Here is a 27,814-nt window from a genome sequence, read left to right on the forward strand (position 1 = left end):
ACTCCCCAGTACCTCCTCTAAAAAAGTAAATAAATAAACCTAATTACCTCCCCCCAAAAAACAATAAAAAAGAGAAAAGAAAATACCTGAAGCATTGTTTGAAACCAACAAACATACAAACAAAAAAACGCATTCCACTATGGGGGAGATTGCACCCTACACTGTCTACTGGTTTAAGACTGCACCCTACACTGACCATGACACCTCACAGGGTGTCGTAACTGCCCCCTAATAGGCCATCAGCTCTCCTTTTAAGCCAACTGCTTCTAGGTAATGGGGCATGTATCAGTTTACTGTTGTCATAATAAAGCTCCGTAACAAAATGCTGTAAAACTCAGAGGCAACAAAGCAATCATTTATTCTCACTCATGCATCTAGGAGTCAGCTGATCTGGGCTGAGTTCAGATGGGCTTGGCTCTGAGCTGCAGACTGCGTCCAAGTCATGGTTTTCTCACCTTCTTGGACCAGTGGGCCATTTGGGGCAAGTTCTTGTCATGACGATGGCAGATGCAAGAAAACAAACTCAACTTACAAGCACAGTTTAAACCTTTACTTGCATGGCATTTGCCCATCTTCCATGGCCAGAGAAAATCCACATGGCCAAGCCCAACATAAATGAAGCAGGGAAGTATATTCCTTCCATGTAGGGAAGGGAAGCATATTTTAAACGATCATCTGATTTGACATAAAGCCCATGTTACGCAGTGAACTCCACAGGTATGAGCGCACTGTCACACCTCCTTCATTGAAAATGTGTTCCCTGGTTGGAGAAGACGTTATGCGCTGTGGGGATGGATATAGCATTCTTTAAGTCCACAGATGTCGGTGCTGCAGGCATTGACCTTACATGGGCAATGATTCTGTAGTTGAGAGGCATGTTGCTGCCTCCTCCGGGGGTTGAATATAATCCACAGGCTACCAGGTGGCCAGCTGAGCCTCCCCAAAGATTAGTGTCCCACCAGGTCCTCAAAGTTGGCTTCTGCTGTTGTCAAGCTGGGTCCTCAGCAGTGGTGGTCAGCCAGCCAGATCAGCCTTGATGAAGGGCAGTCCATGCAGTGGAACCCCTACATGGCCTCTATCTTTTTATTTTAGCCACTTTCTACATGGTTTCTCTGAGCCAGAACTGGGCTGTTTGGGGGAAAAGGGCAACATCCACAGGTCACAAAGACCTCCTCCCTACTGAACACCTTCTAGTGGACATTTACACGGGGCAAGATAGCTTCACATTCTCTGCTCATTCAGAAAAGTCCATCCACATATTTCCCCACCGGACTGCCTGTACCTAATCTCCAATCTTGTTCTTTCCAAGTCCCTGATCAACTGGTCACCTCTTCAGCCAGTGGCCATCAGTCCCTCAAGCCACCTCTACTCATGTAAGAAGTGGAAAACCCGTCATCCTGCTCAGAGTTCTAGCACCTGAGATGACGCCTCTATGCCACTGTCTTCCCAGTGCCACACCCGGGTGGGGCTGTAATACAACGGCCGCCCACGCCTGGCTTGTGCCAGCGTACTATGTGGATGCCAGGAACCGGACCTGGGGGAACCCCGAGTCTCCAAGCATGGGCTGAGGAAGAGGCAGCAAAGCCGGCAATGCAGGTGCTATGGGAACCCGTCCTCTTCCTGTGCAGCTCACTCCCATCGTCCAGACCTGCTCAGCCCACTTCCACATATACACTTCCCTTTTCTGCTATGGAATGTTTCTGTGTACACCCGATTTCATGGATCAGATAAAACTAAATTCATGAAGGGTTGCTCAAATGCCACCTGACAGAAACTGAGGGTTCAGCCAGCTTGCAGTGAGGGAGCTGGGGAACAAGTACCCTAACCTCACTGCATCCCTCTGCTCTCCTGCCAGGGCTCCCCCTTGGCTGTGTCTGACCAGAAGCCAGAGAGCCCGTTGATGGGTCTACGTAAGTCAGCCCCTGGGGGCACAGAGCAGGGTGAAGAGGAGAAATTCCCCAGGTGGGCTACGGTGGGCAGGCTCTAATAAGGCCCCCACTGAGCTCCACCCCCTGGTATCCACCCCCTGTGGAATCCGCTCCTGTATTGTACTGGGGTTGGTCTGTGTGACCAGCAGAAAATAGCAGAAATGATGGCGTCACCTTGCTAATTAGATTGTTCAAAGGCACTGCAGCGCAGGCTTAGGTCGCTGTCCCAGGCAGCTTTCCAAGATGGCCCCACGATCCCTGCCTCCTGGTATTGGTGCCCTGGTATAAAACCCTTTCTCTGAGTGTAGGCTGGACCGAGTGACTTGAATCTAATGAACAGAATACGGTAAAAGAGGTGGGATATCACACTCCCAAGAGTAGGCTACCAAGGCCAGTGCCTTCCATCTTGTTTGCGCGCTCTCGTGCCTTCTTGCTTGCTTGCTCCGGGGAAGCCAGCTGCCCTCTGGAGAGGCCCACGTGGCAGAGAGCTGAGGGTGGCTTCTGGCCAAGAGCCAGCGAAGAACCGAGGCCCTCAGTCCAGCAGCCCATGAGTTACTGCATCCTGTCAACACCCACAGGAGTGTGTGGGAAAGCATCCGCCCAGGTGAGACTTAAGAATCTTAGACAGTAGTCACTGTGGCAGCAGGGTATACTAAGATTGGAATGATGCAGAGATTAGCCTGGCCCCAGGCAAGGACGACACACAGATTCATGAAGCGTTCCATATTTTTAAGTAATCTTGTTACAACTTTCATTACAAACTGTTAAAAAAAATTCTTAAATAACTGCAGCCCTAGCTGACAACTTGATTGCAGCCTCTTGCAAGACCCAGAGCCTGAGGCCCCAGCTCAGCCTTGTCTGGGTTCCTGGCCCACAGACAATGTGAGAACGCAAGTGTTGCTTGGAGTTTGTGGGTATTTATTAAACATGGGTAACCAACGTAGTCTCAGTCTCTCTCTCTGTCTCTCTCATCACTTGCTTCTCGGGGAAGGCAGCTGCCCCATCACTGGCAGCCCACCTGACCGGGAACCCAGCCTTCTGCCAACGGCCATGAGCGGGCCTAACGCAGGTCATCACACAGCTGAGCTGTCAGGTGACTGCAGCCCCTGCCAACACCTTGACTCTGGAGAGCCCCGGTCTCAGAACCCGCAGCTCAGCCACGCCCAAATTCCTGCCTTCAGAAACTGTGTGAGGTAATGAATTTGCCTTGCAGCAGCAGGTAACTAGTATGTGGGCAAACAGAAACCACTCCATGAGGAGGGAAAGGGGAAAGTCCATGAAACTGGGTGAAATATTTCTGAAGACAAGTATCTGTTTTTGATAGGCTAAGCCTATCTATGGAGCTATTTTTAAAGTTTCTTTCATAACAAAAATGTGTTTTCCTTTGACCCAAGGATGAACTCTGGTATTCCACTAAGTGGAGAATAATGTGAGCTATCTTTTATTTAGAACCTATTACTGGGGGCAGTGAACGTAATCATCCTTCACAAATAGGGAAACTGAAGCTCAGACAGCTTAGGTCATTTCTCCCAAGACACAGAGCAAAAGACAGAACCAGAATCCCAACCAGGTTTGAAGCCCAAGTTCTACCCACGACTTGTTATGGCCTCCCTAATAGTGATCCTTGTAACTTTAAATAAAATATACCCTATAGTCCAAGTGACAAATACAGGAGTACGTTCATTCATCAAAGTTAGAAAGTTAAAGCATCTTCATATTTCAAAACAGGCAATGAATGTGGGATAGGACTGCCTTCAGCTACGTCTCTCACCCCACCTCCATCCCAGCTCGTTGCTGGCGCTCAGTATACTTGATGGTGACATTAATTCCCCAAGGACTCCGCCACCTGGGGATCTGGAACGAAGTCCTTGAGGTTTTCCAAGGGGGGCCTGGCGCGCCCACAGCGGGGAGAGGGGCGGAAATGGAAGACTCTGCAGTGAAAGTTGGGGAGATGGAGACCGGAGGGCGCGGGGCTGCGGCGCCCCAGGGTGCCAGGGGCCGGGGAGTCCCCGGCAGGGAGGTGCCCCCCGGGAGCCCCCAAAGCAAGGAGGGCACCGGGGAGCGCGCGGCGCGGGACCCGGAAGTGGCCTTTGCCAGGACCCAACATGGCGGCCATAGCGCCTCTCGCCCACGTCCCGTAACCTCCCGTAACCAATGGCGCCGCGACGCTCGGGTGACTTACTGGGACGAGTTCTGCACGACGCTGTATGATGCAACGTCCGAGTTGAGGAAGCCGCTGGTGCACGTTGGGGTGATAAGGCGGCGGCGTGTTGGAGGCGATGTCCTTGGAGGTGACCAGGGCCACCGCAGGGATGGTGCTAGGTGCGTGAGGCTCGGGGACCCGGGGGTGTAAGGGGCGCGGTGGTTGTGGTTGGGGCAGGAACCTAGTTCCGGCCGAGGACGATTCTGACCCTAGCGCCTGGCACAGAGTGGGCGCCCCGCCACTGTTTGCGCGAACGATTAGGAGGGAAGGAGGAAGGGCGGGAGGAGGGGCGCGGACCCACCCTGGGCCCGCACTGGCCGGGCCGGGCTCCCCTCGAGCCCTGGGTGCCTCGGGCTGGGATGGCGGCCGCTCCTGGCCCTGCCCCACTGCGAAAAATCCCATGATCCAGTTGACATTTAGGCTCTGCGAGGCACGGTCAGACGTCTGGGTAGCCCCTAAAGGAATAACTCTCCCGGGTGATCGACAGGAAGGAACTTAACGATGCGAATCCTCTTTCACACATCCTCATTTATATTGAGATTTCCTGAGAGACCATATGGTGCAGTAGAAAAAGGGAGAGATTTAGGGGACCTGGATTGATGTCGCTGTTCAGACTTACTAATTGTAGGGCCTTCTGCAGTTTGTTTAATCTCAGGTTTCCTTTAAGGAATAGAGGAAACTGGTGTTTGTTTATCTGTGCCCTGGCACTAGGCTGTCTGATTTATGCAGTTCATCCTCAGTACTTCGAGACGAGTATTGTTTTTCTAATTTTATAGACTCAGAAACTAAGCCCAGAAAGGTTAAGTGAATTCTCCAGGGTCACTCTGGCTTTTAAGGTACAACAACATCTACGATTCCAGTCTGGTCTGACCACCTTCAAAGCCCTTGCTTTGTTGTTGGGGACCCTAGTAGACAGAAGCAGTATCACAGATTAAAATGATCAAAGTTTATTTTGGAAAGCTCAATTTGTAACTGATCTCTTTTTATGAGATGGATGTCGTTGAAGAGGGGAGTGGGAAGATAATTACTATTTAATTTCTTTTGGATCTTGATAATTTTTTACCAATCAGATGCTTGTTCTGTTTACAAAGGTAAAGAATGGATAAAGTAGGTGCAGTATGAGGTGACTGATATTTGTTGGCCAAACGAGTAACTTATTCTCATTTTGCAAAACAGCAGAGCTGTATGTCTCCGACCGGGAGGGAAGTGATGCTACCGGTGATGGAACCAAGGAGAAACCTTTTAAAACAGGTCTTAAGGTAGTATCTCTTCCTCATTAGGAAAACAGTTTTACACTTATTGATGACTTATGTCAGTTAGCATGTGATTTGTCAAGAGTTTTATCTCAAGCACTAGGTTTTGAAGAGAATTTTTAGAAAGGGAAAGGGATATATAAAGATACGTAGTTTTAAGGACATGAGGTGATCTGAGCCTAAACTTATTTGAACACTTTTGGTAGCTGTCTTCTCTTCTTCCTTACCAAGCGGCATTGCATCTTGAAGTTTTTCGCTCCAGTGAGTCAGGTGGCCAGTTTTTCAACTTGTGTAGAAATGAAAATCAGCTTCCCTCATTCACACTGAGTTTAAGCCCAGGTTTCTTCCAAACTGACTCCTGAGAGTCCTCTTGGTAAATTTACCACCCAAATCCAGATGTGATCGTGACCCTTGAGACTCAAAGAACTGACTTAAGTCAGTGTACCGAGAAAGGACCCCCATCTCAGAGGAGATGCTCAGTAACTCATTAGTCTAGAGCCTGAAGCCCGGATGCTCATGTATTGATGAACTATTACTTCTCAGGGTCTAGAATCCTCCGATGAGTTTAGCATGTTCTCTCTAAGCAGACTTCCATGGAAAGCCAAATACAGTTCAGACGGGTTCTTCGAGAGCATTGACTCAGGACGTGAGTAGGTAACTGATCACATCAGGTTACCATGTGGGCCAAGAGGCAGCCCTCTGAAAGTAGCGGTGGGCTTGATCCTGAGTGGCTACAGCTGCCACTGCAGGAAGATGGCGAAAGCCCTCTCCTAGGGCAGCACTGGGAAGAACCTGCCCGACACTCTTCTTTCTGTGTGTCCCTGTCTGGCCAGTCCCTGCTTTGGTGTTTAACTCTTAGAGGGAAATCTTTTTCATTTCTGATTGTTGGGGTGATTCCTGTGGCTCCCCCAAACATTCATCTAGTCCTCGAACATTCACTGTCTAGGTGACTGTTTGCAAAACGTCGCTGTGCTACACAAAAGTGTGCCATTCTGATTTGGGGAGTTACATTTTGGCTCTTTCAGTGATAACGAAGGAGGTATCAGGGTAGACTGTCAGGTAGGAAATGAATTCTTGGTGATTGACAAGCATCCTTTCAAAGTCAAATTGTTAAAAAGAGAAACTGAACTCTCTTGAATGTTTCCAAAGATCCAGGTTCCTTCCTCCCCTGTGGCAATAATTGAGTTGAGACTAGTGTTAAATCAGGATGAGAAGTATTTTTCAGACCTTTAGAAAAGGTCTAGTTTCCATAAACTTCAGAACTTACCACTACAGAGAGTAATTCATTGCCTTTCTTGGTTGACAATAACTTAGGAGAAAACATGAAGGACTATTTGAAGCAGTTAATAAAACACTTATCTTTTACATATTTCTAACTATTTTGAAAAAGGAATACAGGCTGTAAAATATTAAATGAAACAGTGATATCTGATGTGTCCCAATGTTGGTGAAGAGAGGGACGTATTCTGCACACAGGGATTTTTACAATTAAATAAAACTTAACCTTTTGAGTACTTAACTGTTATGTTGTTGAGTTTCAGAAGTGGCTGAATTCTTAGTGAGGATTCACCACCTAGATGTGATTTGCAGTTGGCCTTTGCTGTTAGCTGTCTCTTCTGTTGTCGGCCTTTCTCCCTTTGGTCCCCATGGCCACTTCAAATCTGTTGTTTCTGGTCTACTAGTATGGGAAACTGTATACCATGTAACGGAACTTGCTAGAATTGTTTGGGAAAGGACGTTCTACTTTAAATGTCCTTAGTACGTTCAGTCATTCCTTCCATCAGCATTGATCTTGGCTGTTGGGGTCTTTATGCTTTCTTCTTGGCTCTTGATTATGTTCTAGGTGATGGAAGTCACTTTGTAATTCAGGTTTTGTTTTGATTTTAAATATTGTACAATGTTAAAGAAATGTCCTTTTCTCCCTCCCTCCCCAAGGCTCTGATGACCGTTGGAAAGGAACCCTTTCCTACCATTTACGTAGATTCACAAAAAGAAAACGAGGTAGGGTGAACCGAAAACTTGACAGAATTATATTTTATGAAGAAATCGTCAATCAAATGCAGAGGTCTTGAAAACATTAAGTTTCCGTCTCTCCCTCTAGCGGTGGGATGTTATTTCTAAATCACAGATGAAGAACATTAGAAAAATGTGGCACAGGGAACAGATGAAGAGTGAATCCCGGGAAAAGAAAGAGGTGAGCAGTCAATTTGTTGCTGTGAACATTTTTGAAGTTCAAACGCTAGAAGCTGTGTTAACACGTCGCCTCATTGTTAAAACTAGGCAGAAGACAATTTGCGAAGAGAAAAGAACCTGGAAGAAGCGAAGAAGATCACCATAAAGAATGATGCAAGTCTCCCAGAGCCAAAATGTGTAAGTGTGACGTGTGTCCTTTCAAATACCGTGGACTTGCCACGGCAGACTGTTACTCCTGTGTCTGGGAGCTTGCTTCGTGCGCTCTCCCTTTGCAGTGTTTGTCTTTTCTTTTCTTTCAAGGGGGAGAGAGAGAAGTAACGTTTGGGAGTTATGAGGCCGGTTCGTTTTTTAATGAAATTTAGTAATTGCATGTTAAATGAATTCTGTCCCGACTAAAAGCTAGCAGACCTGGCTGGGATCCAGGCCTGGCTGTGCTGTGTGGTGTAAGTCAAGGGATTTTACCCTCCCTGAGTGTCAGTTTCCTCACCATTAAAAGAAGAGGTTGAAATTCTTGATTTTCATAATTTTTTGAATAAATTTTTACATTTTTCATTTTTAGAAATTTAGTTTTTTTTTTTAATGGAGAAACTGGGGATTGAACCCAGGACCTCATCCATCCATGCTAAGCACACACTCCTCCACTGAGCTATACCCCAACCTCTTCACGACTTTTTAAATCGAGAAAAAGGTTCTGTGATTTTTATGTTTAATTGCATTACACCTGTAGTCTTTCTGGAACGGAATGCTGGCCTGTGGGTGGACGTGGTTAGGTTTCACACAGTTCTTACTGCTGCTGAACTGTCATATATTTCTTGCTTCCTTAGTGATGAAGCTGTTTTCTGGGCCCACCCACCATCTCCTTCCTCACGCTTCTCCTTCATCCCCCCAAACAAAAAGCCAGCCCGTGGTATCTTCCCCCTCCCAGAGTGGCCGGAGGGACTGTGAGCTCAGGGCCAGGGCCCTGCATGGATGAGGCTTTTTGCTAATGTGACTTCATTTATTTGTGGATTTTACGTAGCGATAGATGAAGTTCTAGGTATTTCTCATCGCCAGTTTTGCACAAAGAGAAAGAAGACTTGGACTTTTTTTTTTAACCACTCCAGTATGATGCAGTTTTTTGGCTCTAACCTGCAGTAGAATGACTGTCTGCAGTTTTACACCATTTGTGAATTTTTGACGCTTTCCTGCCATCCATCTAATATCTGTTAAAAAGTTGGTATGTGATAAATGACACACGGGGTCCAATGTTACGTATTTTAACCTGACAGGTGAAGATTCGTGCACTGCAAGGATATCGAGGCCAAAGAGTAAAGGTGTTCGGCTGGGTCCACAGGCTGCGTAGGCAAGGTAACTGGCATAGCCATCCTTTTGTCTCTAATTTTCAATGTCCCTGGTCTTAGAGGACAATGAACATTAAAAAACAAACAAACATTTACTTGCAGGTATTTTTGTTTGGGAATGCTAGCTTTTTAAAGGACACAGTGGTTTTGTATCCTAAACTTGTTCTCTTTTAACATGACTGTTAAAAGTTGAACATTATTTAATATTATTTAACTGCATTAAACTGTGTAATTGTTTAAAAGTTAACATTATTTAAATGTTACCTAACTGTAAGAAATCACAACGATCAGGAGGTGTCCAGTAAATATTTGTCTAATTGAATTGAATTCTTTAATGAAAAGCAGGGGATATATTAGAGGAAGTGCAGGGCCAAACCTGAAACTTATTTATGGCAGTGATGCTGACTTTTATAATTAGTATATTCGCATTGTACTTCCCCCCTCAGCCCTGATTTTATCACTTTTTTTTTTTTTATTGTAAGTGGTTGTTAAATCCTTCGTAAAAAGAAACGGGACATAAAAAACTAAAGGAGTGATTCTGTGTGGCAGTATACATGCACCTCCCACTGAACGCGCTGTGCTGGGTGGTGTGGGGGGGTTCAGCGTGAACCAGACGTAAACCCTCACTCACCTGCTTACTGTCTTGCTTTCCCGTGATCATGTGGGTCAGGAGGCTCACGTAGGATTTGAAAACATAACAAAGAACTGAGTAGTGATATAGCCAATGGACACTGCGGAGGAACAGGGCCTCGTGGGAGGTTTGAACTTCCAGCGTTTAACCTTGGTGGTTCCTTTATATAAGATTAAATTAGGAGAAAGGGCTTTCAAGTGTCTGGCGAACAGTCTGGCTAAATTTCTCTTTCTCATTTTTAGGAAAGAATTTAATGTTTCTGGTGTTGCGGGATGGTACGGGTTACCTTCAGTGTGTCTTGTCAGACGATTTGGTAACTATTTTCTCATATTTGTGATGGCTAAAAGTTAGATTTTTTTCAGTAGTCTCCTCCATTGTTAGTTTTGGGAATTTTACAGTCTGTGTACTTATTTTAAGCTGATACTGTTGGAGAATTTCCAACATCAAAACAATGGAACAGTATAAAGAAACCTCAGAGAAGCCCACGAGGAACATCTTAGTTGGGCTGCTGTAATGAAATACCATAAACTGGTGATACTTAACAAATAAACAGGAATTTCTTTCTTTCAGAAATATTTTTGACATAACCACACCACCATTTTCACTCCCACTCCAAAATTAACACAAAACTCTTAAATATCCAATCAGATTCTCTCAATTGATTCATAATGTCTTTTTACAGTTGTTTGAAGGAGAATCCAGACAAGGTCTCCCTGTTGCATGTAGTTGATGTGTCTCTGAAATCTCTCTTAATCTGCAACAGTTCTCCATTTTCATTCTCTTTTCTCCACCCACCCTTACCATTTATTTGAAAAAGCCTGGTCATTTGTCTCATGGAACTTCCCACACCCCAGATTTGATTGATTGCATCCAGAGGTGTCATTTAACATGTTCCTCTATCTGTATTTCTTATAAGCTAGAGTTCAGGTCTGATCAGATTCGAGTTCTTTTTGTGGGGATCGGGAAGTGGTCATAACTACTTCATGGGCAAAGCTGTGTTCTTCCAATTATATCACATCATGGATGTCCGTTTGTCTTTTTTTTATGATTGGTGGGTTTGGGTGTCGATCGCCTGATCCCTCCTTTATAAAATTCTCCATCGCTTTTCTCCTAATGATTTTAGCAAGTATTGATGATCATAGCCTAAATGGACTCTGTGTATTATTTTAACAGTCTGATTTTTAAAGAAAAAGGAAAAATAGACTTTCCAGATGCTTTTAAGAGATGTGGGCTAGTGTGACTTATGAACATGTTTATGTATAAAAAGTATGTACTTACACATATGTGTATCTGTATATAGATAGATCTCTCACAAAAATAGCTATTCTTTGTTAATGTTAAAAATATATGGCCATCTTCTTATTTTACTAGTATTGGACTTTGTAAATAATCCCCTTTGCTTCCTCTCTGTTAGAATATTTTAATGTAAGTGTGAATAACTAAACTTGAACTTGATCTTTTCACAGTGTCAGTGTTACAATGGAGTCCTCTTGTCCACTGAGAGCAGTGTTGCAGTGTACGGAATGCTGAACCTTACCCCAAAGGGCAAGCAGGTGAGTGGGTTGAGTTCCTCACCAGGTGAAAAGGTGTGTGCTTACTAGTTTTCTAATGTCTTTATTTTGTGCTTTTGATATTTGGCGTATAAATACACGAATGTGGTGATGCACTTGCCAAAAGTCGAATGCCTTTCCCTTTCCCAGTGAAATATGGACGCTGTGCAGCTCACATGATGTAACGACCTCAGGGACTAACCACCTAAAGAATAACTGAGTAATCGTCATGGGCCAGAACTGTTTGCTCTGTGTGTGTGTGTGGATAACTTTTCAGCTAGGTGGAAATTAAAACTTAACAATCTACCCGCAGTTTTTCAGGAAAGAACAGTGATCTAAATCTGAAACTTTCAAAATAGAACTTGAAAGCCTCTTTTTAAAAGAAAAGTTAAATATAACTCTGATATTCAGAGAATTGCTTGTTCCCCAGGCAACGGGCAGGTAACCTGTACCCGTTACAGATACTTGTCGGTAATTGTTGTTCAAATAACAACTGTGGTTGTATTTGTTTGTTGGGAAAGAAGACAAGTGTGATGTATTAACCACCAGAGGGAGCCCCTAGGATTCTCTGGATAGACTAGCGATATCGGTAAAACAGCCTCCCAGAGTTCACAGAAAGAACCTTTATCAAGAGTGAATGTCTGATTCAAGTTCACTGAGTTTTCTTTGGAAGTAGTGTAATTGCAAAAGGGAGTGGTTGTCGTGATGATACTAGCTGTGTAGAGTTTGACACCAAGATAATTATATATTCCATTGTAGATGGCTTCAGTGGAATTATTAGGGAGAATTTAAATTTTTACTATATATATGTTCCAAAGAGAAATAGCTTTTGATAAAACCTTTGCATTTAAGGAGTTTTTCAATGTGGGTATTATGTTACTTTTAAATTATTGGGCAAAGGCTAGAAAGTTATACCAAAATGGGATTATAGTTTCTCTTATTTTCTAGTTTGTGCTTTTTTATTTTTAAAAACTTACGTATTATAGGTATTTACTCCGAAAGAAATATTAATCTATCGGTAGAAAATTCAATTACTGGTCTCGTTTTTAGAAGGGCAGGCTAACAATGATAAGATTCTTAGGAATTACTTACTAAAAGTTTTGACATAAATTAAAATCTTCAGCACTGTACATTTTTTGTTTCCTTCTCCCTCCCTTTCGTTCTCCCTGCCCCCCTTTTAAAAACGTAGGCTCCAGGGGGCCACGAGCTGAGCTGTGACTTCTGGGAGCTGATCGGGTTGGCCCCCGCGGGAGGGGCCGATAACCTGATCAACGAGGAGTCTGACGTTGACGTCCAGCTCAACAACAGACACATGATGATCCGGGGGGAGAACATGTCCAAAATCCTAAAAGCACGTTCCATGGTCACCAGGTGCTTCAGAGATCACTTCTTCGAGAGGGGGTACTACGAAGTAAGTGCGCGGGCGCCATCTTTTGCGGGCCATGCCCTTTGCCGTCTTTGAACTTGAATAACGGTGCTCACAGAAGGCCTTTATGTTCCCCTCCTTTCCGTCTGAGCAGATTACTCCTCCGACCTTAGTGCAAACACAGGTGGAAGGTGGGGCCACCCTCTTCAAGCTGGACTACTTCGGGGAGGAGGCCTATTTGACTCAGTCCTCTCAGCTGTACCTGGAGACCTGCGTGCCAGCATTGGGAGATGTGTTCTGTATCGCGCAGTCGTACAGGGCAGAACAATCCAGAACACGAAGGCACCTGGCTGAGTACGGAATTATCTTTTTACTTAAAAATAAATTTTTTTTTTAAAGAAAAAAGGTTCAGGGGGCGATCTTTATATAGGTAAATGATGTCTGTAGAAACTGCTGCTATGTTAATAGGGTACATGAAAGGCAGTTGAACAAGTTAATGGAAACCGTGGAAGAAGTTTTGCCTCTTAGGCCATAGCTCGCTAAGGTCTTTCTTCTACTTTGTCTTGATCTTTTATTAAGGAATAAACAAGGAATCTCTGTTGGGGGGAAAAGGGGGGCCGGTGGTCTAAACCTAGTTTGCAGAGCTGGGAATTGATTAGCCGGGTAGGAGTTGTACCTTTCTGGGCAGTTTCCCAGCAGTAGAATCCTTGCTTGAAAAGGAGAGCAGCACTGAGCCCCTGTCCTGTCCCTCAGATACACTCACGTGGAGGCTGAGTGCCCTTTCCTGACCTTCGAGGAGCTCCTGGACCGACTAGAGGACTTGGTTTGTGATGTGGTAGACAGAGTCCTGAAGTCACCTGCAGCAAGCATCGTGCGTGACCTCAACCCGGTAGGTGTGCTGTTTGATGGAAACACAGGCGTTTGATTCTGTTTCAGGAGTCAGTGAATCTTCACCCTCAGGTTTTATAGATTTAATAGCTTGGTGAGCTTTGAGAGAAGTGACTGGTATGTATATATGTATATTTTTTGAACTATAATTGATATGTAACATTATAGTAGTTTTAGGTGTACAACATAATGATTTGGTATATGTATATACCAGAAACTGACCACCACAGTAAGTCAAGTTAACATTCGTCACCCCACACAGTTACAACTTTTTTTGCTTGTGATGCAACCTTTTGAGATCCATTCTTAGCAACTTGCAAATTTGTAAAACAGTATTATTAACTGTGGTCACCACACTGTACATTATATCCACAGGACTTACTTATTTTATAACTGGAAGTTTGTACCTTTTGACCCCTTCACCCACTTCCAGACTAAGATTTTGAAGACTAAAATTTTGTACTAGTCATTGCCGACAGTTTCATAATATTTTAACTTACATAGGAGGAAGTTTGTATCTGTTTTCCATTTTTAGGAATGTCCACATTGTGTTTTCAGTCTGAAATAATATTACAATACTGGTAAATAGTGTTTCTTAAAGTGGAAATGTTAGTGTTTATGGTTTCTTTATGTAACTGTATTTTTCCTTTCTACTGTAGAAGTTCAAGCCCCCTAAACGGCCTTTCAAACGGATGAACTATTCAGATGCTATTGAGTGGCTAAAGGAACACAATGTGAAGAAAGAAGATGGAACTTTCTATGAATTTGGAGAGGTACGGGTTCCTTTCTAATCATTATTCCAAAGGGGGGGCCTTGTGCTTCAGTGGATTGCTGCTTGCGGTTAAGTACCCACTAATGCAGGAGGCCTCTGCTTGTCATTAAATAACCGCAGAACCTCCTTCTTGGGGTCTGAGGATCCACTGGGTTAGTAGATGCAGAGTAAACCTTAGGGCAGTGCCCTTTCTGTTGTGTTCAGTGCATGTTAGCAAGTCTGTCGCCTTCACATCTCATCCTTTGTCTCTTTCCTCTTCCATGGTCAATCCGTGGGCTTGACTTACAAGCTCTAGTTGTAATTCTCTAGACTGGCAGCATGCTTCAGAAAGTTGTGAACTTTGAAATCACGTGCAAAATGTTGGTATGTGTATATATTCGTTTTATTTTTATGGAGAAAGTATCTGGGTCTTTCAAAAAGGATTCTTCCCCCCAAAACGGTGAATTAAAACTCCTGCATACAGAGGCGATTCAAAGTAAAAAATAGCTATTGGTTAAAATGCAAAACCAAGAGAGAAGGCTTTGATGGGGAAGGTGGCCCGGTGCCCCAGATACACTGATCGTGTCTGTCTTGCCTGGGACCACCCTCCCAGCAGGTTTTGGGAGTCTCGATTGTTAACGCTATTCTAAGCCCTCTTCCCTGTGCACTTACCGCTCCTTCCATAGTATTTGCAAATCTGTTTTACAGATGAAATGCTAATAACTAGTGCTAGATTTTATGAAGAATTTACAGAAGGCAGATAGTGTACCAGGCTTATATAAATTATTTTTATTGTTTCATGAATTCAGTCGATGGTATATAACAGAATTTTGTGCTGAAAACTTTAGAACCATTATTACCTAATCCTTAGCAAGGTAGTGTGATTGAGTGGAAGGAACCCAAGCTTTGGAGTAAAAGCCCCCCCGGTGGGCTTAGCTCCCACCTCGGTCCTTACTGCTGTATAACCAAAGGCCAGTGACCCTGTTCTCTGTGTTCCTTATCTCTGTGTTGGAGGGAACAGCCACTTGCAAAATTGTGAGGGCTTAGTGAGCTAAATGCCTAGCAAGGGCCGAGGTGCGGGAAGCCCTCCATGCATGTCAGCATTTCCTCTATGAATGGATGTCCTCCCATAACACATGGGGGCGCTAGAGTATATAAGAGGTGTTCAGACTTTTCGGAAAGTGCAGTAAGGCCCCTTATCCCACAATTAAATGTTACGCAGAACTCTAGTATGTAAAGTGATTAAAAGATGAGAGACCAGAGCTCTCCCACTCACCCCCCATCTCCTCTCGGGACTTTAGAGGGCCCAGGGCTCCAGGAACTAGAGTTTGAAAACAGCTGTGCCAGGTGACGGCCAAGTGCCGTCTCAGTTCTTGCATTAAACAAATCAATGAGCCCTGGCTGGTTCTCTCAATCAGTTTCCACTGGGATGAGAGTTTTCAGTTTTAACATGAATCTATGTGTGGTTTGCCGAAGGACGTTTGAGAGAGACACAGATTAACTTGATTCATCTTCATCTAACGTCTCTTGGCTGACTACTCCAGGTGTGGTTACACTTACAAATTTGACATTGATTATTTGTCTTATGACTGTGTCTTACTACCATTGAAGGCATGTAGATTTATTGTAACAGGAAAGCAGCACAGATAAGTGGAGAGTTTAAAGATTGGTGTTATTAATAATACACTCTGTGTGTGGATCAGTGATGTTCTGGAGCGTTCATGGATTATCTTATGCCCATTGGGACTAAAAGGACCGCGTTTGCTTCAGAGCAAGATAAAACTGGCCGCTGTAAAAATACCTGAACAGTACCTAGTCACAGCGATAACGGCTTGGTGGGGTTTTTTTGTTTTGTTTTGTTGTGTTTGTTTTCATTCCTCAAGCAGCAGGGCACTCGAGATCTACTGTTGAAGGAGGCAAATGCATTTAACTGTTCGTTTTGCAGAAATTATCCCTTACACCCGTGTGGTCCTGGGTCATGGGTGGGTGTGTATTCTGGACTTTGTGGCATGAATAAGATGAAGGGCTGCTAGTGGGTCAAAGGGCTGCTTCTGTCTTGTCACATGGCGAGTTGTAGGTGTTAACAAAGTCTGGCTTAACCTCAGGATATCCCGGAAGCCCCTGAGAGACTGATGACGGACACCATTAATGAGCCCATCTTGCTGTGTCGATTTCCCGTGGAGATCAAGTCCTTCTACATGCAGCGCTGCCCCGAGGATCCGCGCCTCACCGAGTCGGTCAGTTTGTGCTTCAAACAGTATTCGTGATTTTGCTTTTTTAAGGGGGTAGGGGCTGTCATTGGAATAAGATACAGCTCATGGCAAATATTTTGTTATAAATCTAGAATGACAATATTTAAAGAAGTGTTTTTTGTCCTCTGATTGGGTTTAACCTACCTTGTCAAGTTACAGAATTCGAATAATCTTTGAATTGTGCATGATCCCAGTGCTCCTTTAGTTACAGGAGCTTAATCGTGACTTTCATTAAAACTCTAGAGCAGTGCCATGACTGAGAGCCTGGTAGTAACTGTATTTTATTTACTCATTTTTAAAGGTCGACGTGTTGATGCCCAATGTTGGTGAGATTGTGGGAGGCTCAATGCGTATCTGGGATAACGAAGAAATACTGGCAGGTTATAAAAGAGAAGGAATTGACCCCACTCCCTATTACTGGTACACAGATCAGGTAAAAACAAATTTTTAAAACACTCTTTAAATTTTTTCATAATAATAGTTGTGTATAAATTGAGATTTTTAAAAGGGAGAAATCAGGGTGGTATTTTGGCACTCGAATGAGCTGTTTTTGGTTTCATGGTTATAATGTGGCAAGTGAATATTGCTAAGTTCTGTCTTTGGCCAATAATACGTTAATTTAATTTGAAAGCCAGTGTAACTGTGGCCTTGCTCATTGATACTGAGTTTTTAAAAATTTGTCGTTAGATCTTACCAATATCTATTGACTTAATCTAAAAGTTTGAAATCTCTTCTTTCCAGGATGGCAAATCCCTGGTTTATTTTTCATACCAAATTATTTTTTTCACATGTGCTCCACAAAAGTGTCTAGACTAAGGGTTGAATTCTTAACCATGATAAGCTGACTCATTTTACGGTAGAAAATTTTAACTATTTTTAGACAAAATTTTAAACTAAGCATTTCTCCTTCTCTCTTTTTAAACAGAGAAAATTTGGCACATGTCCACATGGAGGCTATGGCTTGGGGTTGGAACGATTCTTAACCTGGATTCTGGATAGATATCACATCCGAGATGTGTGCTTATACCCTCGGTTTGTTCAGCGCTGCAAGCCTTGACCAAGTCCCCCTGAAGCATTAATGAAAGAACACAGTTCACGGGAGGAACAGACTGCCTCTTAAAAAAAAAAAAAGCAAAAAAATCTGCCCTTTTTTATTCCACTTGGGTATATCTGTTTGTTTTCTCTTTTTGTTTTCTATCCCTGCTACCATGAAAAGCAACCCAAATTGTCTAAATATCAAGTGACACTGCTGTCGTCATTTTAAGAAAAAAATAGCCAGTACAAAGTTTAGGGGAAATATGCATCCTGTCACTCGGCAGTTCTGAATACATTTCAGCATTTCATCTAATTTCAGGTTCTAATCGTTGCATATATACCACATCTATAATGAAACCATTTTAAATATGGTCTGAGACATTCCAGTAACTTAATCTTTCTGTCCTTTTAAGTGTAACTGGAATTCTTTAATTTATATCACTTTAGTGTATCAGTGAGTTAAAGCAAACACCTTGGGGGGACATTGACAGTATGCTGTAAAAAATCTGCTGGTATTAGAAAGAGCACAAGTCAGCAGTAGATACTGGAATGAATCAAGTGAAGACAGTTAATTTTTTCTAAATCTGTATAGCTGCTTATAATTCTAAGGTATCCAAATTGATAGGGAAGGAATTGTAGAAATGGAACAACAATTTGAAGTAAGAGCAAGTTTTTTGTTTTTGTTTTTCTGGCATGTCAGTGAACAGCATTCTTCCTAGCATTAGTTTAAGCTAAAGAAGCCAAGTAATGTCACTCTTCCCTAAGTAATGAAGAATAAATAAGTTCCAAAAGTCTTTGCGGCTGGAATCTTAATGATAACCGTAAGTGGCTGTTGGAGTCATCCCACACAGTATCTTCAGATCTAATCTGTGCTACTTTATGAACTCTCAGCCTCACTGGATGGCTTCATTTCAGTTCTGGTTACTTTCTCCCCCAAAATGCATGTCGTGCATTCTCAATAGGCTGTATTCCCAGCAATCAATAAATGGACACGTGAAAACTCTTTGCTGACTTCATTTTTTTTTTAAGTTGAGCATCTCTATCTCACATTATAAATGCCATTTGCATTTATAAAATCTTGATTTTAATGATGTGTATATGTGAAATTAGGTATTACTAAATTTAGTATTACTAAAATTACATGGTAATGAAAAGGAATGACTTTTTTAAATGAGATGTGGGTCCTAGTACATCACTTTTATAATCTTTTTTGGGTTATTTTTGGACACATTAGATTGTATCCTATTTTGCAATTAAGTGAAATGACAGATGGAAATGGGGCATTTGTAGTATAGTTGGCCTATTATCTTGTAAGAATGGGAATGAATTCTAATTGGATTCAACTAGGCAATTCATTTGATCAGGATTTAGATGAAGAGGTTAGACTCAGTTAGCTTAAATTTTAATTGTATAAATGGGCCGAGAGTTTTAAATACTGAGGGAGAGCTGTGGGATTGGGTAGGGGTAAAGGGGTCAAGGTCACGAGGAGTCAGACCAAGAATCTGAGTGCAGCGAGCAGCAAGCCTCGTGCACATGGACTTTCACTCCCTTCACTCTGGTTGTTGCTGTCATGCAAGCGTCACAACCCCGTCCCAGATTCCTGACAAGTGCCCAGCTCACCAACACCCCTTTCTGAGTTCCTGCTCTCGTGGGGGTCTCCTCTCGCAGCTCTTTCCTGCCTGAAACCTCTCCCTGAGGTGTGATTCTCATACCAGCCACCTCTTCACCTTTGGTACTTGTCCAAGTTTTGGGGACAGATGGGAGGCTAATATGGTAGCCATTCAAATGACTTTAAGTACTAACTTCCCTCTTTGCCAGTGTCCTGCAGGCATTTCTGGTCACTCAGCGCCCGCCACACCAGGCTGCCTCTAGCATTTCCTAAACATTTCTTCTTCGGCATATAGAGCAAACTTTCTACACTCTGGGATCACTTGGGGCCAAGAAGAATGCTGGTGCCCAGGCCTTATCCCAGACCAACTGAATCCAAGTTTTCTTCTCCCTGTATCATTGCAGTTTCCTCCATGTTTTCTTCTGTTTGAGTTTCTGTTTTTCCTCTTCGAGGTGTTCCTCTGATGTCAAGTAGTGCCTGGTTATCTGCCGAGAATTCCAAATAGGAGATTAAAGTGCTTTGACGTGTGTGGGGAGGAGACATGAACCCAGCTGTGGGCTGAGATGCCTGAATTGTCCCCATACCAGTAGTCTTAGGCGTTTCCTCTCGGGCTGGTTACAGTTGTCCATCTCCTGTGGAGGGAAAAGGGTGAAGAGGGCTGAGCGTACAACTTCAGTAAGTCTAGTCCCCTGAATCCATCTCATTCTAGCATCTCTCTCTTTCATCCCCACATCCAGAGGTACATGCTGCTGCCAATCCCGAACCTCCTAGGAATTCTGTCGTGTAGATCTGGATCGTTCTTGTCTCAGGAGAGCCGTCTTAGGACTCTGTTTTCTTGTGTCTGCTCAGTCATTAACCATTTACCCACCTGCCTTCCAGCTCCCCACGTTTGCTGTGGCTCCCTTTTCTTTTTTCCCCATCCTTACAGGTTTATGCTTGAAAACAAAACACACCACCACCACCACCACCACCACCAAAAAAACTTCTCTTGACATTTTAGTGGAGTTTTGGGGAGAAAGTGAAATCACATCCCTGTGCTCAAGCCCCCATCTTTACCCAAAGGTCTTCACTCTGTATTTGAAGACAACAGAAAGGAATGGGCGAAATGGTGAAAGGGAAGAAATGTTCAATTATCAGCGAGTAGGAAGGACAAATTAACAAGGAGAGTGATGAATGCTCTGTAAATTGTTTTGTAAAAAAAAAATGATGAATGAAAAGAATGAGTGAATGAATGGTTAGTTTCAATCCTTACATCTACGTAGATGACCACTACCACTTCCTGTCGGATAGCTGTATCTGAAACACATTCAGGCAAAACCAAACAAGACAATATGAAAACAACGATAAAAAGGTGGTCTCATCTTTGTCTCCCACCAGGCGTCCTTCTGACTAATGTGATTCTCTTTTCTTTTAGCCTCGCGATGGCTGAAGACCTTCAGGTACTGGATTCTGGCCTCCCTCGGATCTCCAGTGCACCATGATCTGCCCATTGCTGTCCTCTCTTCACTTCCCATGGTCACACCCCTCAACACCTCTCTAGTGAACTATGGCCACTGTCTCATATCTTCTCTCCCTGCCTCTCCTCTCTTATATACTATAACCTGGACTCTGCTTGTTCAATTATTTCTCTCAGATCACTGATGCAAGCAGGCCACTCTTCTCCATGACTATCCATGACTCCTGTTCACCTACCAGCAAAGGTCTAAGTCCTCAGCACATTCAGGCCTGGTCCTCAGCCTTCTGGCCCCACTGTTGTCTGAGTCCCTCCCGTACCCTGTGCGGTGGCCAAGTGAACACCTTGCTCTTAGTTACTGTGTGCTCTTCTGCCTCCATACTGTCCCCCCAAGCCTACTTTTTTGGTAAATTCTAATGCCACCTTGATGAAACAGCATTCCTGTGTCCTCTCAGTGAAGTCAGCATTCACTTTTATCAGAAGCTTCTGCTCATCTCTTCCTCCCTCTAAGCAGGTAACTTTACTGGATAAATATAGTTCCACACACACACCCTCCTCTCAGCTGGGTGAAAGGAACACCTCTAGGCGTCAGAATTGGGGAGGAGGAGTAGAGAGGGTCTCCAAGCCAGAGCTCTTAGGTTGGGGATAGGAGTTAGAGAGGGGATTGAACCCAGATAAAGGCACTGGGGTGGGGGTGGGGGGGGTTAAGTTGTATTAAAATATACCCTTCGTACAGAAAGGGGAATACCTTTCTGCAATACCATGAATTTTCAGAGTGAACACATCATGTACCCAGCTCCTAGAAGGCCCACCCCATGCCCAGACAGCAAAGTGGACCAATGGGCAGACCCCTCCCTACATGAAGCAGGGCCTTGGGGGGCTGGCCCTTCTTGAAATCTAGAAAACCAGCCCTGTAGCCCACAGAAGGATAAGGAAGCCTGCCATCTGCCCAGGGCTCTTGCCGGAAAAAGTCAACTTCCCTGGTCTGAATGCACCTACCAGGAGTAGGACCACCAACCCAAGAAATGAACACAAACTCCATCTAAGACGGGTAGGACCCTGGGATCCCAGCAGAGGCAGATCAGAAGGCTCTGGAGGGACCCTTCCATGATCCCAGGGCAGAGGCCTCTCTGGGAAAAAAACACTCTTATCCAATATTCTCTTAAACAAAGACAGAACCCTTAGGAGAAAATGAATGTATTTAGTCATGTGGTGCGTGTTTTAATCCTGGCGTAAGAGCTCAAGTTTTCTCTCTACACCGCAGGCAAAATTCACCTTTTGAAACATAAGCATGGATCACTGTTGGAGGGAGATCACAATAAGACAAAGTCTTTCATCATCTTACAAAATCTTTTATGAATCAGCCGAAACTCCTTCCTGCTCCTCCCCACACACTCTGCTCAAGACATGCGGTTTCTTTACTATTCCTCAAGGCCTTATTATGGGGTAGACTGTGTCCCCCTACAAAATGATATGTTGAAACCTTCTTCTCTGGTGCTTGTAAATGTGACCTTATTTAACAATAGGGTCTCTGCAGATGTAACCAGGTTAAGATGAGGTCAGCAGGGTGAGCCCTTAATCCAAAAGGACTGTTGTCTTTTGCAGGGAGGTGGAGGGTGGAGGGAGACGGTTAATGAAAAGAGACATGCAGGGAGAAGTCCACATGACCAGAGGCAGAGATCAGAGCGATTAAGGAAAGCCAAGAGTTGCTGGCCATTCTCAGAAGCTAGGAAGAGACAGGAAAGGATTTTCCCCGACAGATTTCAGAGGGAGGTTGGCCCTGTTGACACCCTGGCTTGGACTTCTAGCCTCAGAGCTGGAAGACAATACATGTCTGTTGTTTGAAGCCACCTGGTTTGTGGTACTCTGTGCCAGCAGTCCCAGGAAACAACACAAGTCTCAGATGTGTTCCAGCACTCGCTGATCCCTCTGCTTGCAAAGCCCTTCCACAGAGAGCCTCCCCCACTCCCCACCGGCCCCTGCTTGATCGCTACCTCTGTTGAGAGGTCATGTCCAGCCACACCACCGAAACTGACAGTTCCTGCCTCTCTCCATTCCTTTGCCTCTCTTGTTTTCCCTCATGGTTCCTAGGTATGGAACTGGACCTTACGTTGTGTTGCTTGTTTACTGTTTGCCTTGCCTTCTAGAGTATAAGTTCTGTGAAAACAGAGACCATCCAATCCATTGCTGTAACAAACAGTGCCTGCCTGGCATAGGTAGGCTCACGGTTCATATCTGTTATAAATGAATGAGCTACTTGAGGGTACAGTTCACTTTTTACGCTTATCTTTCACATTGCCTGCTTTAATGCTCTGCTCGTAATAGATTCTCAGTAAATATGTGTAGATGGAACAATAAGCCCATCAACGCTGGTGGGCTTAAGGCTCTGCGTGGTTAAGAGGGGGCAGTCACAATGCACATCGCATTGGCCTGGATTCGTGGCCTGCTTGCCGTGAAACAATTGTGGGGACAACTGAGCAGATGTCTCTGAGTCGTCTCTATAGCTCTCCACTGGTCTGCCTCACGAAGCCACTGTTTCTCTTGCACTGAACACCACTTACCCTGCCCTGCTGTTTTTCTGAGTAAGGAGATGGAATTGAGAAATGTAAATTTAGTTTGTGTGGCTCAGAGGTGCCAATTATGGCAAATAATGAATTAGGGGATTCCCCACCCCCTCCCCCCGGCCTTTTCCCTAAAGCATTGAACTGAAACCAGCAAATGCATTTTATTTAGGACCACAAGATGAACCCTGAGTGTTGTCTGTGACAAGAGAATACTTTCTTCACTAATTAAGTCACCGGGACTCAGACAAACCCTCTGCCATGCGGTGCGGACGCCGCTTACCTGAGTTGGCCCAGTGACTGGGCCTTCTGTTTGCTAAGGGAAGTGGTAATAATTTTGTTACAATATGTAAGCCAGAAAAAATATGTATTTACGTATACATGCATGTGTATATACATATACATAGCAATTAATCTCATGTAGTTTTATAAATTTCTTTAGACTTTCAAAGGCTTTTTTGGATTTCTTAGTGAACCCATCTTTAGAATTCCCAATTTCTGGTTTAAAGGGTATGTTTTCCAATCAGTTTTGAAAAGGACTCGTATAAAACACATTTTATCTGCTTCCACTTGAAAAGAACATAAAAATGTACTCATTGAAAAGCTGTTGTATTTGATATTTGTAAGAAATAAGCCATAGATTAGAAACAACAAATGTCATGAAATTCTCTTCAGGGAAAAATAATGAAGTTCAGTTTCAGTTTGTAGTCTGTGAGTCTTAATATGTGCATTAGGAGGGTTTATACATGAGTATAATTTTGAATGAGTTTTTTAAAAGTCAATAAAAATGAAAATACAAGATGTGAGGAAAATGTATGTAATGGTGCTAATTACTTTTTTTTAATGTTATTATGTCAATATACTTAATAAAGCATGTTTTGCTAGCTCCTTTCTTTTTTCTGGTCAGATACAACTTTAACCCGTCCCAGTGCTGATCCTGTGAGATTTGGCATCTTTATGCCTTGTCACTAATCATCAGCATTTCCCAGGGAGGGGCCAGGAGCCCCCTGCTATCTCCCCTTAGCAGGAGGGGCACAGCACCCTGCATGGAGGAATGACTTATCCAGGGCCTCCCAGAGGTGGCCAAGAAGAGCCCACATAGCTCAGCCATTTAAATCCCATGGCCTTTTCTAGTTCTCTGGCCTTGTCCACACATTTTCCAACACAGCATTTCAAAATGTAGAGTCTTCCTGTGTTGTTTATTTAAAAGCAGTGGGTTTAGGCTTTAGGCAGAGGAGTACATTCTAAGGATCATCTCTTTCAAGGGCAAATTAAACTACTGTAATTTTCATTCTGGGACTAGAGAGTTAGCAAAAGGTACAGGAAAGTGGTTTGATACTAAGAGCAAGTTTCACTGTCCATTTCTCAGGGAACATCTGCTTGATTTGAAGATCATGTGGATAGTATGAAAGGCAATCCATTTAATTGACATTTTAAAACTGAGCTTATAACCACAAGGAGGACTGACTTTAATAATATATAAACTAATTCAATCAGGAGCATTTTTAGCTGCAGAAAACTGGTTTTCAGCTCAACCTAGATGCCATTTTCCTGGAATGTTTCACATGGTTTGCCCCCTTAGTTCATCAGGTCTTTGCTTAAATGTCCGTGAAGATTTCTCTGACCCATCTATTTCAAGTTGCAAGTTAGCCTCCTCTCCCCCATCTCTGTTAAATGGCTGCATTTGGTCATCATCACCTTAAATACTATATATTGTGATTACTTTCTGTCTCTCCCCTAATCCCCATGGAAGCCCTTTATCTGCTCTGTTCACTGCTGTTTTTCCAGTGCACACAGTAGGCGCTCAATACTTGTTCAATGAATGAATGATGCCTGACATCTTTCTATTCCACAGGTTGGTCTTGTACTCGGTGACCCACTGAACATATGCGCCTGGTGGGTGGGTGGACGTCGGGGAATGTCACAATCGCCAGAAGCTAGCAGGGCACCTGTTCCGTGGGCAGGAAGGGACCAGGCCGTTACCTTGCGAAGGTGCGCAGACACGATACCGACGAACCTTATGGAATCAGCCCTCCAAGAAAGGCATTTTCCAGACTGGCCTTCACTTTTCGTCCTGCTCTCATGTTAGCAGCGTGTTTGCTTTCACGTCCCAGCCGTCAAAGTTTGCTGCATAGAGATACTACAGAGGAACTGAATAATTATGTCATGAGTGTCTGATACAAAATAATTTCTTTTCCTATTCTGAAAACAAAGCAAAACAAAATAGGGTCGGCACAGTTGTGCTGTAACTAGGCAGCAAAACTGGAGAATTGAAGCCAAAACAGTCTTACCGAGAAATTGCTGAGTTGTGGCTTTAGTTCCTGCGTTGGTCAGGTGAGCCCAGACAACCAGGACATTCGTTCAGGGCGACCCGGGGTCAAGCTGGACTCCACCGCACGAATTTTAGGTGGTTGAGGGAAAGGTGCCATTAGCATAGCTCGGGGCCCTTTCTTTTCTCGGGGACTGCCCTGCGGCCCGGAGCGCTCCACACGGGGGGGCGTGTCTCCGCCTGGCCCCGCCCCAGGGTCCCCGCCCCGGCCAGGCAGCGAATGAGCGGGTGCGCCGCCTGGGCGCAGGGAGGGGCCGCACGTGATAAGGCGGCCGGGGTGCCGGGCGCTGAGCTCTGAGGCTCAGCGTTGGCCGGGCCCGCTTCGGGGTGTGCCGTCGCGGGAGGAACCCACGTCCCGGGCCGAGGCTGCCCCGGGACTGCTTTTAGTCAGCACAAACATGGCTGCGGCCCTGAGATCTGCGAGCGTCCTGCTCCGAGATCGGCGTAAGTGAGGCTGTCGCGGCCGCCGCCCAGGCCGGGGTCCCAGTGACGGCGGGGACAGCGGGCAGCTGGCCGCTGGGGCCTCCGGGCCTGGGAACTTCCAGGAGCGGCGGCGGGCTGCGCGGGAAGCTGTCGGCGACTGGGCGAGGGGCGGAGAGGGGATCCGGAAAGGGGCCCTCCCCTGGAAGGGGCGAGAGGGGGTCCGTGGGTCCCCTGAGAACCCTGGGAGAAAGCGGGAAGGGGTCCCGGAGTCCCATCGGTCAGCTGGGTGGCCATGAGCAGTGGCTGAATTTCTTAGCGCCTTAGTTCTTATCTGTAAGTTAAGAATAATGATGGTCACAGAGTTCTGAGGATTACAGGAGGCAGAGTGTGTTAAGGGCCTGCCACAGAGAGGACAGTAACGAAGGCAACCTTTTGATCGTCATCACAGTGGGCATCTTCCCTGGGGTTCCCTCCCTCGTGGTGGCGGTCACACTGTGCCCACTGCTGCAGAGATATTTGGAGAATAAATAAGACCCATTGACAATACTACACGTTTCTCATACAGACATGAACGCAGGTTGTGAACATAGGATGAGCTGACCCGTCTCTGGTTCAGACATAACTGGCTGAAACACTAGCTCTGCAGCATTCCCATGACCCCCTGAGCGAGGCACTCAACCTAGCTTGTACTTTGCTAAACATAAAAGGAGAAGGTAGTGCCTCAGAGATCTGCTATGATTAGCTGGATACAGGTAAAACCTGTAGCACAGTGTCTGGCACACAGTAAATACATAGATACCCTCAGAATGTTCTATTGTTATTATGTAAAAGGATGCCATCTACTAAGATGTTTAATTAGTGCATTTGAATGGTGACTGGACACAGACCTGACTTATATTTCCAAGAAGTTCCCAGTCTGGCACCTACTGAGAAGGAGTGGAGAGAATCCACTCTGAACCTCCCTATCTTATTACAGCTGAGTTTGTTAGAAAAATGATAAGGATCAGGTGGCTTAGGGCAGTAGGGGAAAAAAGACATTATCTTTTAAGGAAAGGCAGCACAGTGCCAGTAATGGAGCTGAAAGAGATATCAAAGTAGTCTTTATCGACCCTTCCTGTGGCAAAGAATGTCTCACAGTCTCTAGATTTGAGGTCCTAGAACAATACGAGAAACTTTAAATGATTTGTTGTCCAGTGGAAGGATTCAGAAACTATAGCAGAAGTAGATATGAAGTTCATGAAGTACAGACTCTGATTTTAAGATGTAGTTATAATACTTTATCTTGTTTTATATGAAGAGATTAACATCTGGATTAGAAAGAATTGAATATTACTTCTCAAAATGAATTCTCAAAGTGAAAGTAAAAACGCAAGGTTTACACTGTTTTGGTTTTTTTTTAGAAAGTGGGTAGAATACTGAATTATTGTTTCTTTGTGCTTTTTTCTTTCCAGATTTTCTATGTTAGGCATATCTGTCTTTTGTAATTAGAAGAAACAAATCTAGGATAATAAAAGAGTATCAGTGTTTAAACATTTTGGCTCCATACCAGAAAATAACAACTCTTTTCTTAAAGCCTCCCCTCCCCACATGTTTTTTAATAGTCACAATAAGAACTTTATTTCTGTTAATTTTTTTAATGGTATGTATTTTTGTAAGTAAGTTTTGAAATAATCTTCATCTCCTATGTGATAGAAAGTGTACTTGTGTACCCTGTTTTCTACCCTCCCCTGTACCAACCCCCCCCCCCCAGCATCCAAGCTATTAAATAATTTGGTTTCGGAGAACCAGTTAATACCCACGAACTTCTTAAGTCACTGATATACTTTTGAATAATTGACCTATTGGGTTTGTCCAGGAATTAATGAAGTTTTGTTTTCTCACATCTTCTTTTCTTCTGCCTAACCGTTAATTTTATGGGCTTTTATTGTTTATTGGCCTTCTAAAGGTAGACCAGTTGTCCATGTCAAGAGTAGGGTTAGAATTGGTTGGTCTTAGTTCATAAGTGGGTAAGTCCTTATTATTGTGTTTTCTTCTTGTTTAACCACATCC

The 27,814-nt window shown here is 44.2% G+C and overlaps 2 protein-coding genes and 1 pseudogene across 3 annotated transcripts in view; all 3 read left to right on the forward strand.

Moving 5' to 3' along the window:
- The first annotated feature begins 2,561 nt into the window (after positions 1 to 2,561).
- On the forward strand, positions 2,562 to 2,659 carry LOC116286093 (U6 spliceosomal RNA; annotated as a pseudogene).
- A 1,432-nt stretch (positions 2,660 to 4,091) lies between these two features.
- Positions 4,092 to 18,393, forward strand: NARS1 (asparaginyl-tRNA synthetase 1). Of its 2 annotated transcripts, none has more exons than XM_006205748.4 (15): positions 4,092 to 4,250; positions 5,308 to 5,390; positions 7,320 to 7,385; positions 7,486 to 7,578; positions 7,665 to 7,754; positions 8,846 to 8,924; positions 9,791 to 9,861; positions 11,015 to 11,101; positions 12,288 to 12,509; positions 12,619 to 12,818; positions 13,218 to 13,353; positions 14,012 to 14,125; positions 16,209 to 16,340; positions 16,657 to 16,788; positions 17,281 to 18,393. In XM_006205748.4, exons 1-15 carry the CDS (start codon positions 4,208 to 4,210, stop codon positions 17,410 to 17,412), a joined length of 1,680 nt encoding a protein of 559 aa, XP_006205810.1. In that variant the 5' UTR covers positions 4,092 to 4,207; the 3' UTR covers positions 17,413 to 18,393. The 2 variants fall into 2 exon arrangements, with proteins under 2 accessions (XP_006205810.1, XP_015096011.1); XM_015240525.3 differs by having other exon boundaries at positions 4,105 to 4,250; positions 5,311 to 5,390; positions 17,281 to 17,549.
- A 7,212-nt stretch (positions 18,394 to 25,605) lies between these two features.
- FECH (ferrochelatase) overlaps positions 25,606 to 27,814 on the forward strand; it is a 29,737-nt gene continuing 27,528 nt past the window's right edge. Inside the window, exon 1 of the mRNA XM_015240526.3 lies at positions 25,606 to 25,786. Within this exon, the coding sequence (XP_015096012.3) occupies positions 25,741 to 25,786 (46 nt within the window). The 5' untranslated portion in view covers positions 25,606 to 25,740. The remainder of the gene's footprint in view (positions 25,787 to 27,814) is intronic.

The sequence above is a fragment of the Vicugna pacos genome, chromosome 30, assembly GCF_048564905.1.
Source record: "Vicugna pacos chromosome 30, VicPac4, whole genome shotgun sequence".
Classification (NCBI taxonomy): domain Eukaryota; kingdom Metazoa; phylum Chordata; class Mammalia; order Artiodactyla; family Camelidae; genus Vicugna; species Vicugna pacos.

Excerpts from the sequence above, each read along its gene's own strand:
- NARS1 (XM_006205748.4), top strand. The coding sequence starts at position 4,208 with ATGTCCTTGGAGGTGACCAGGGCCACCGCAGGGATGGTGCTAG. Across the intron at positions 12,819-13,217 it reads ACACGAAGGCACCTGGCTGA|ATACACTCACGTGGAGGCTG; the intron begins GTACGGAATTAT and ends CCTGTCCCTCAG. Across the intron at positions 14,126-16,208 it reads CTTTCTATGAATTTGGAGAG|GATATCCCGGAAGCCCCTGA; the intron begins GTACGGGTTCCT and ends GCTTAACCTCAG.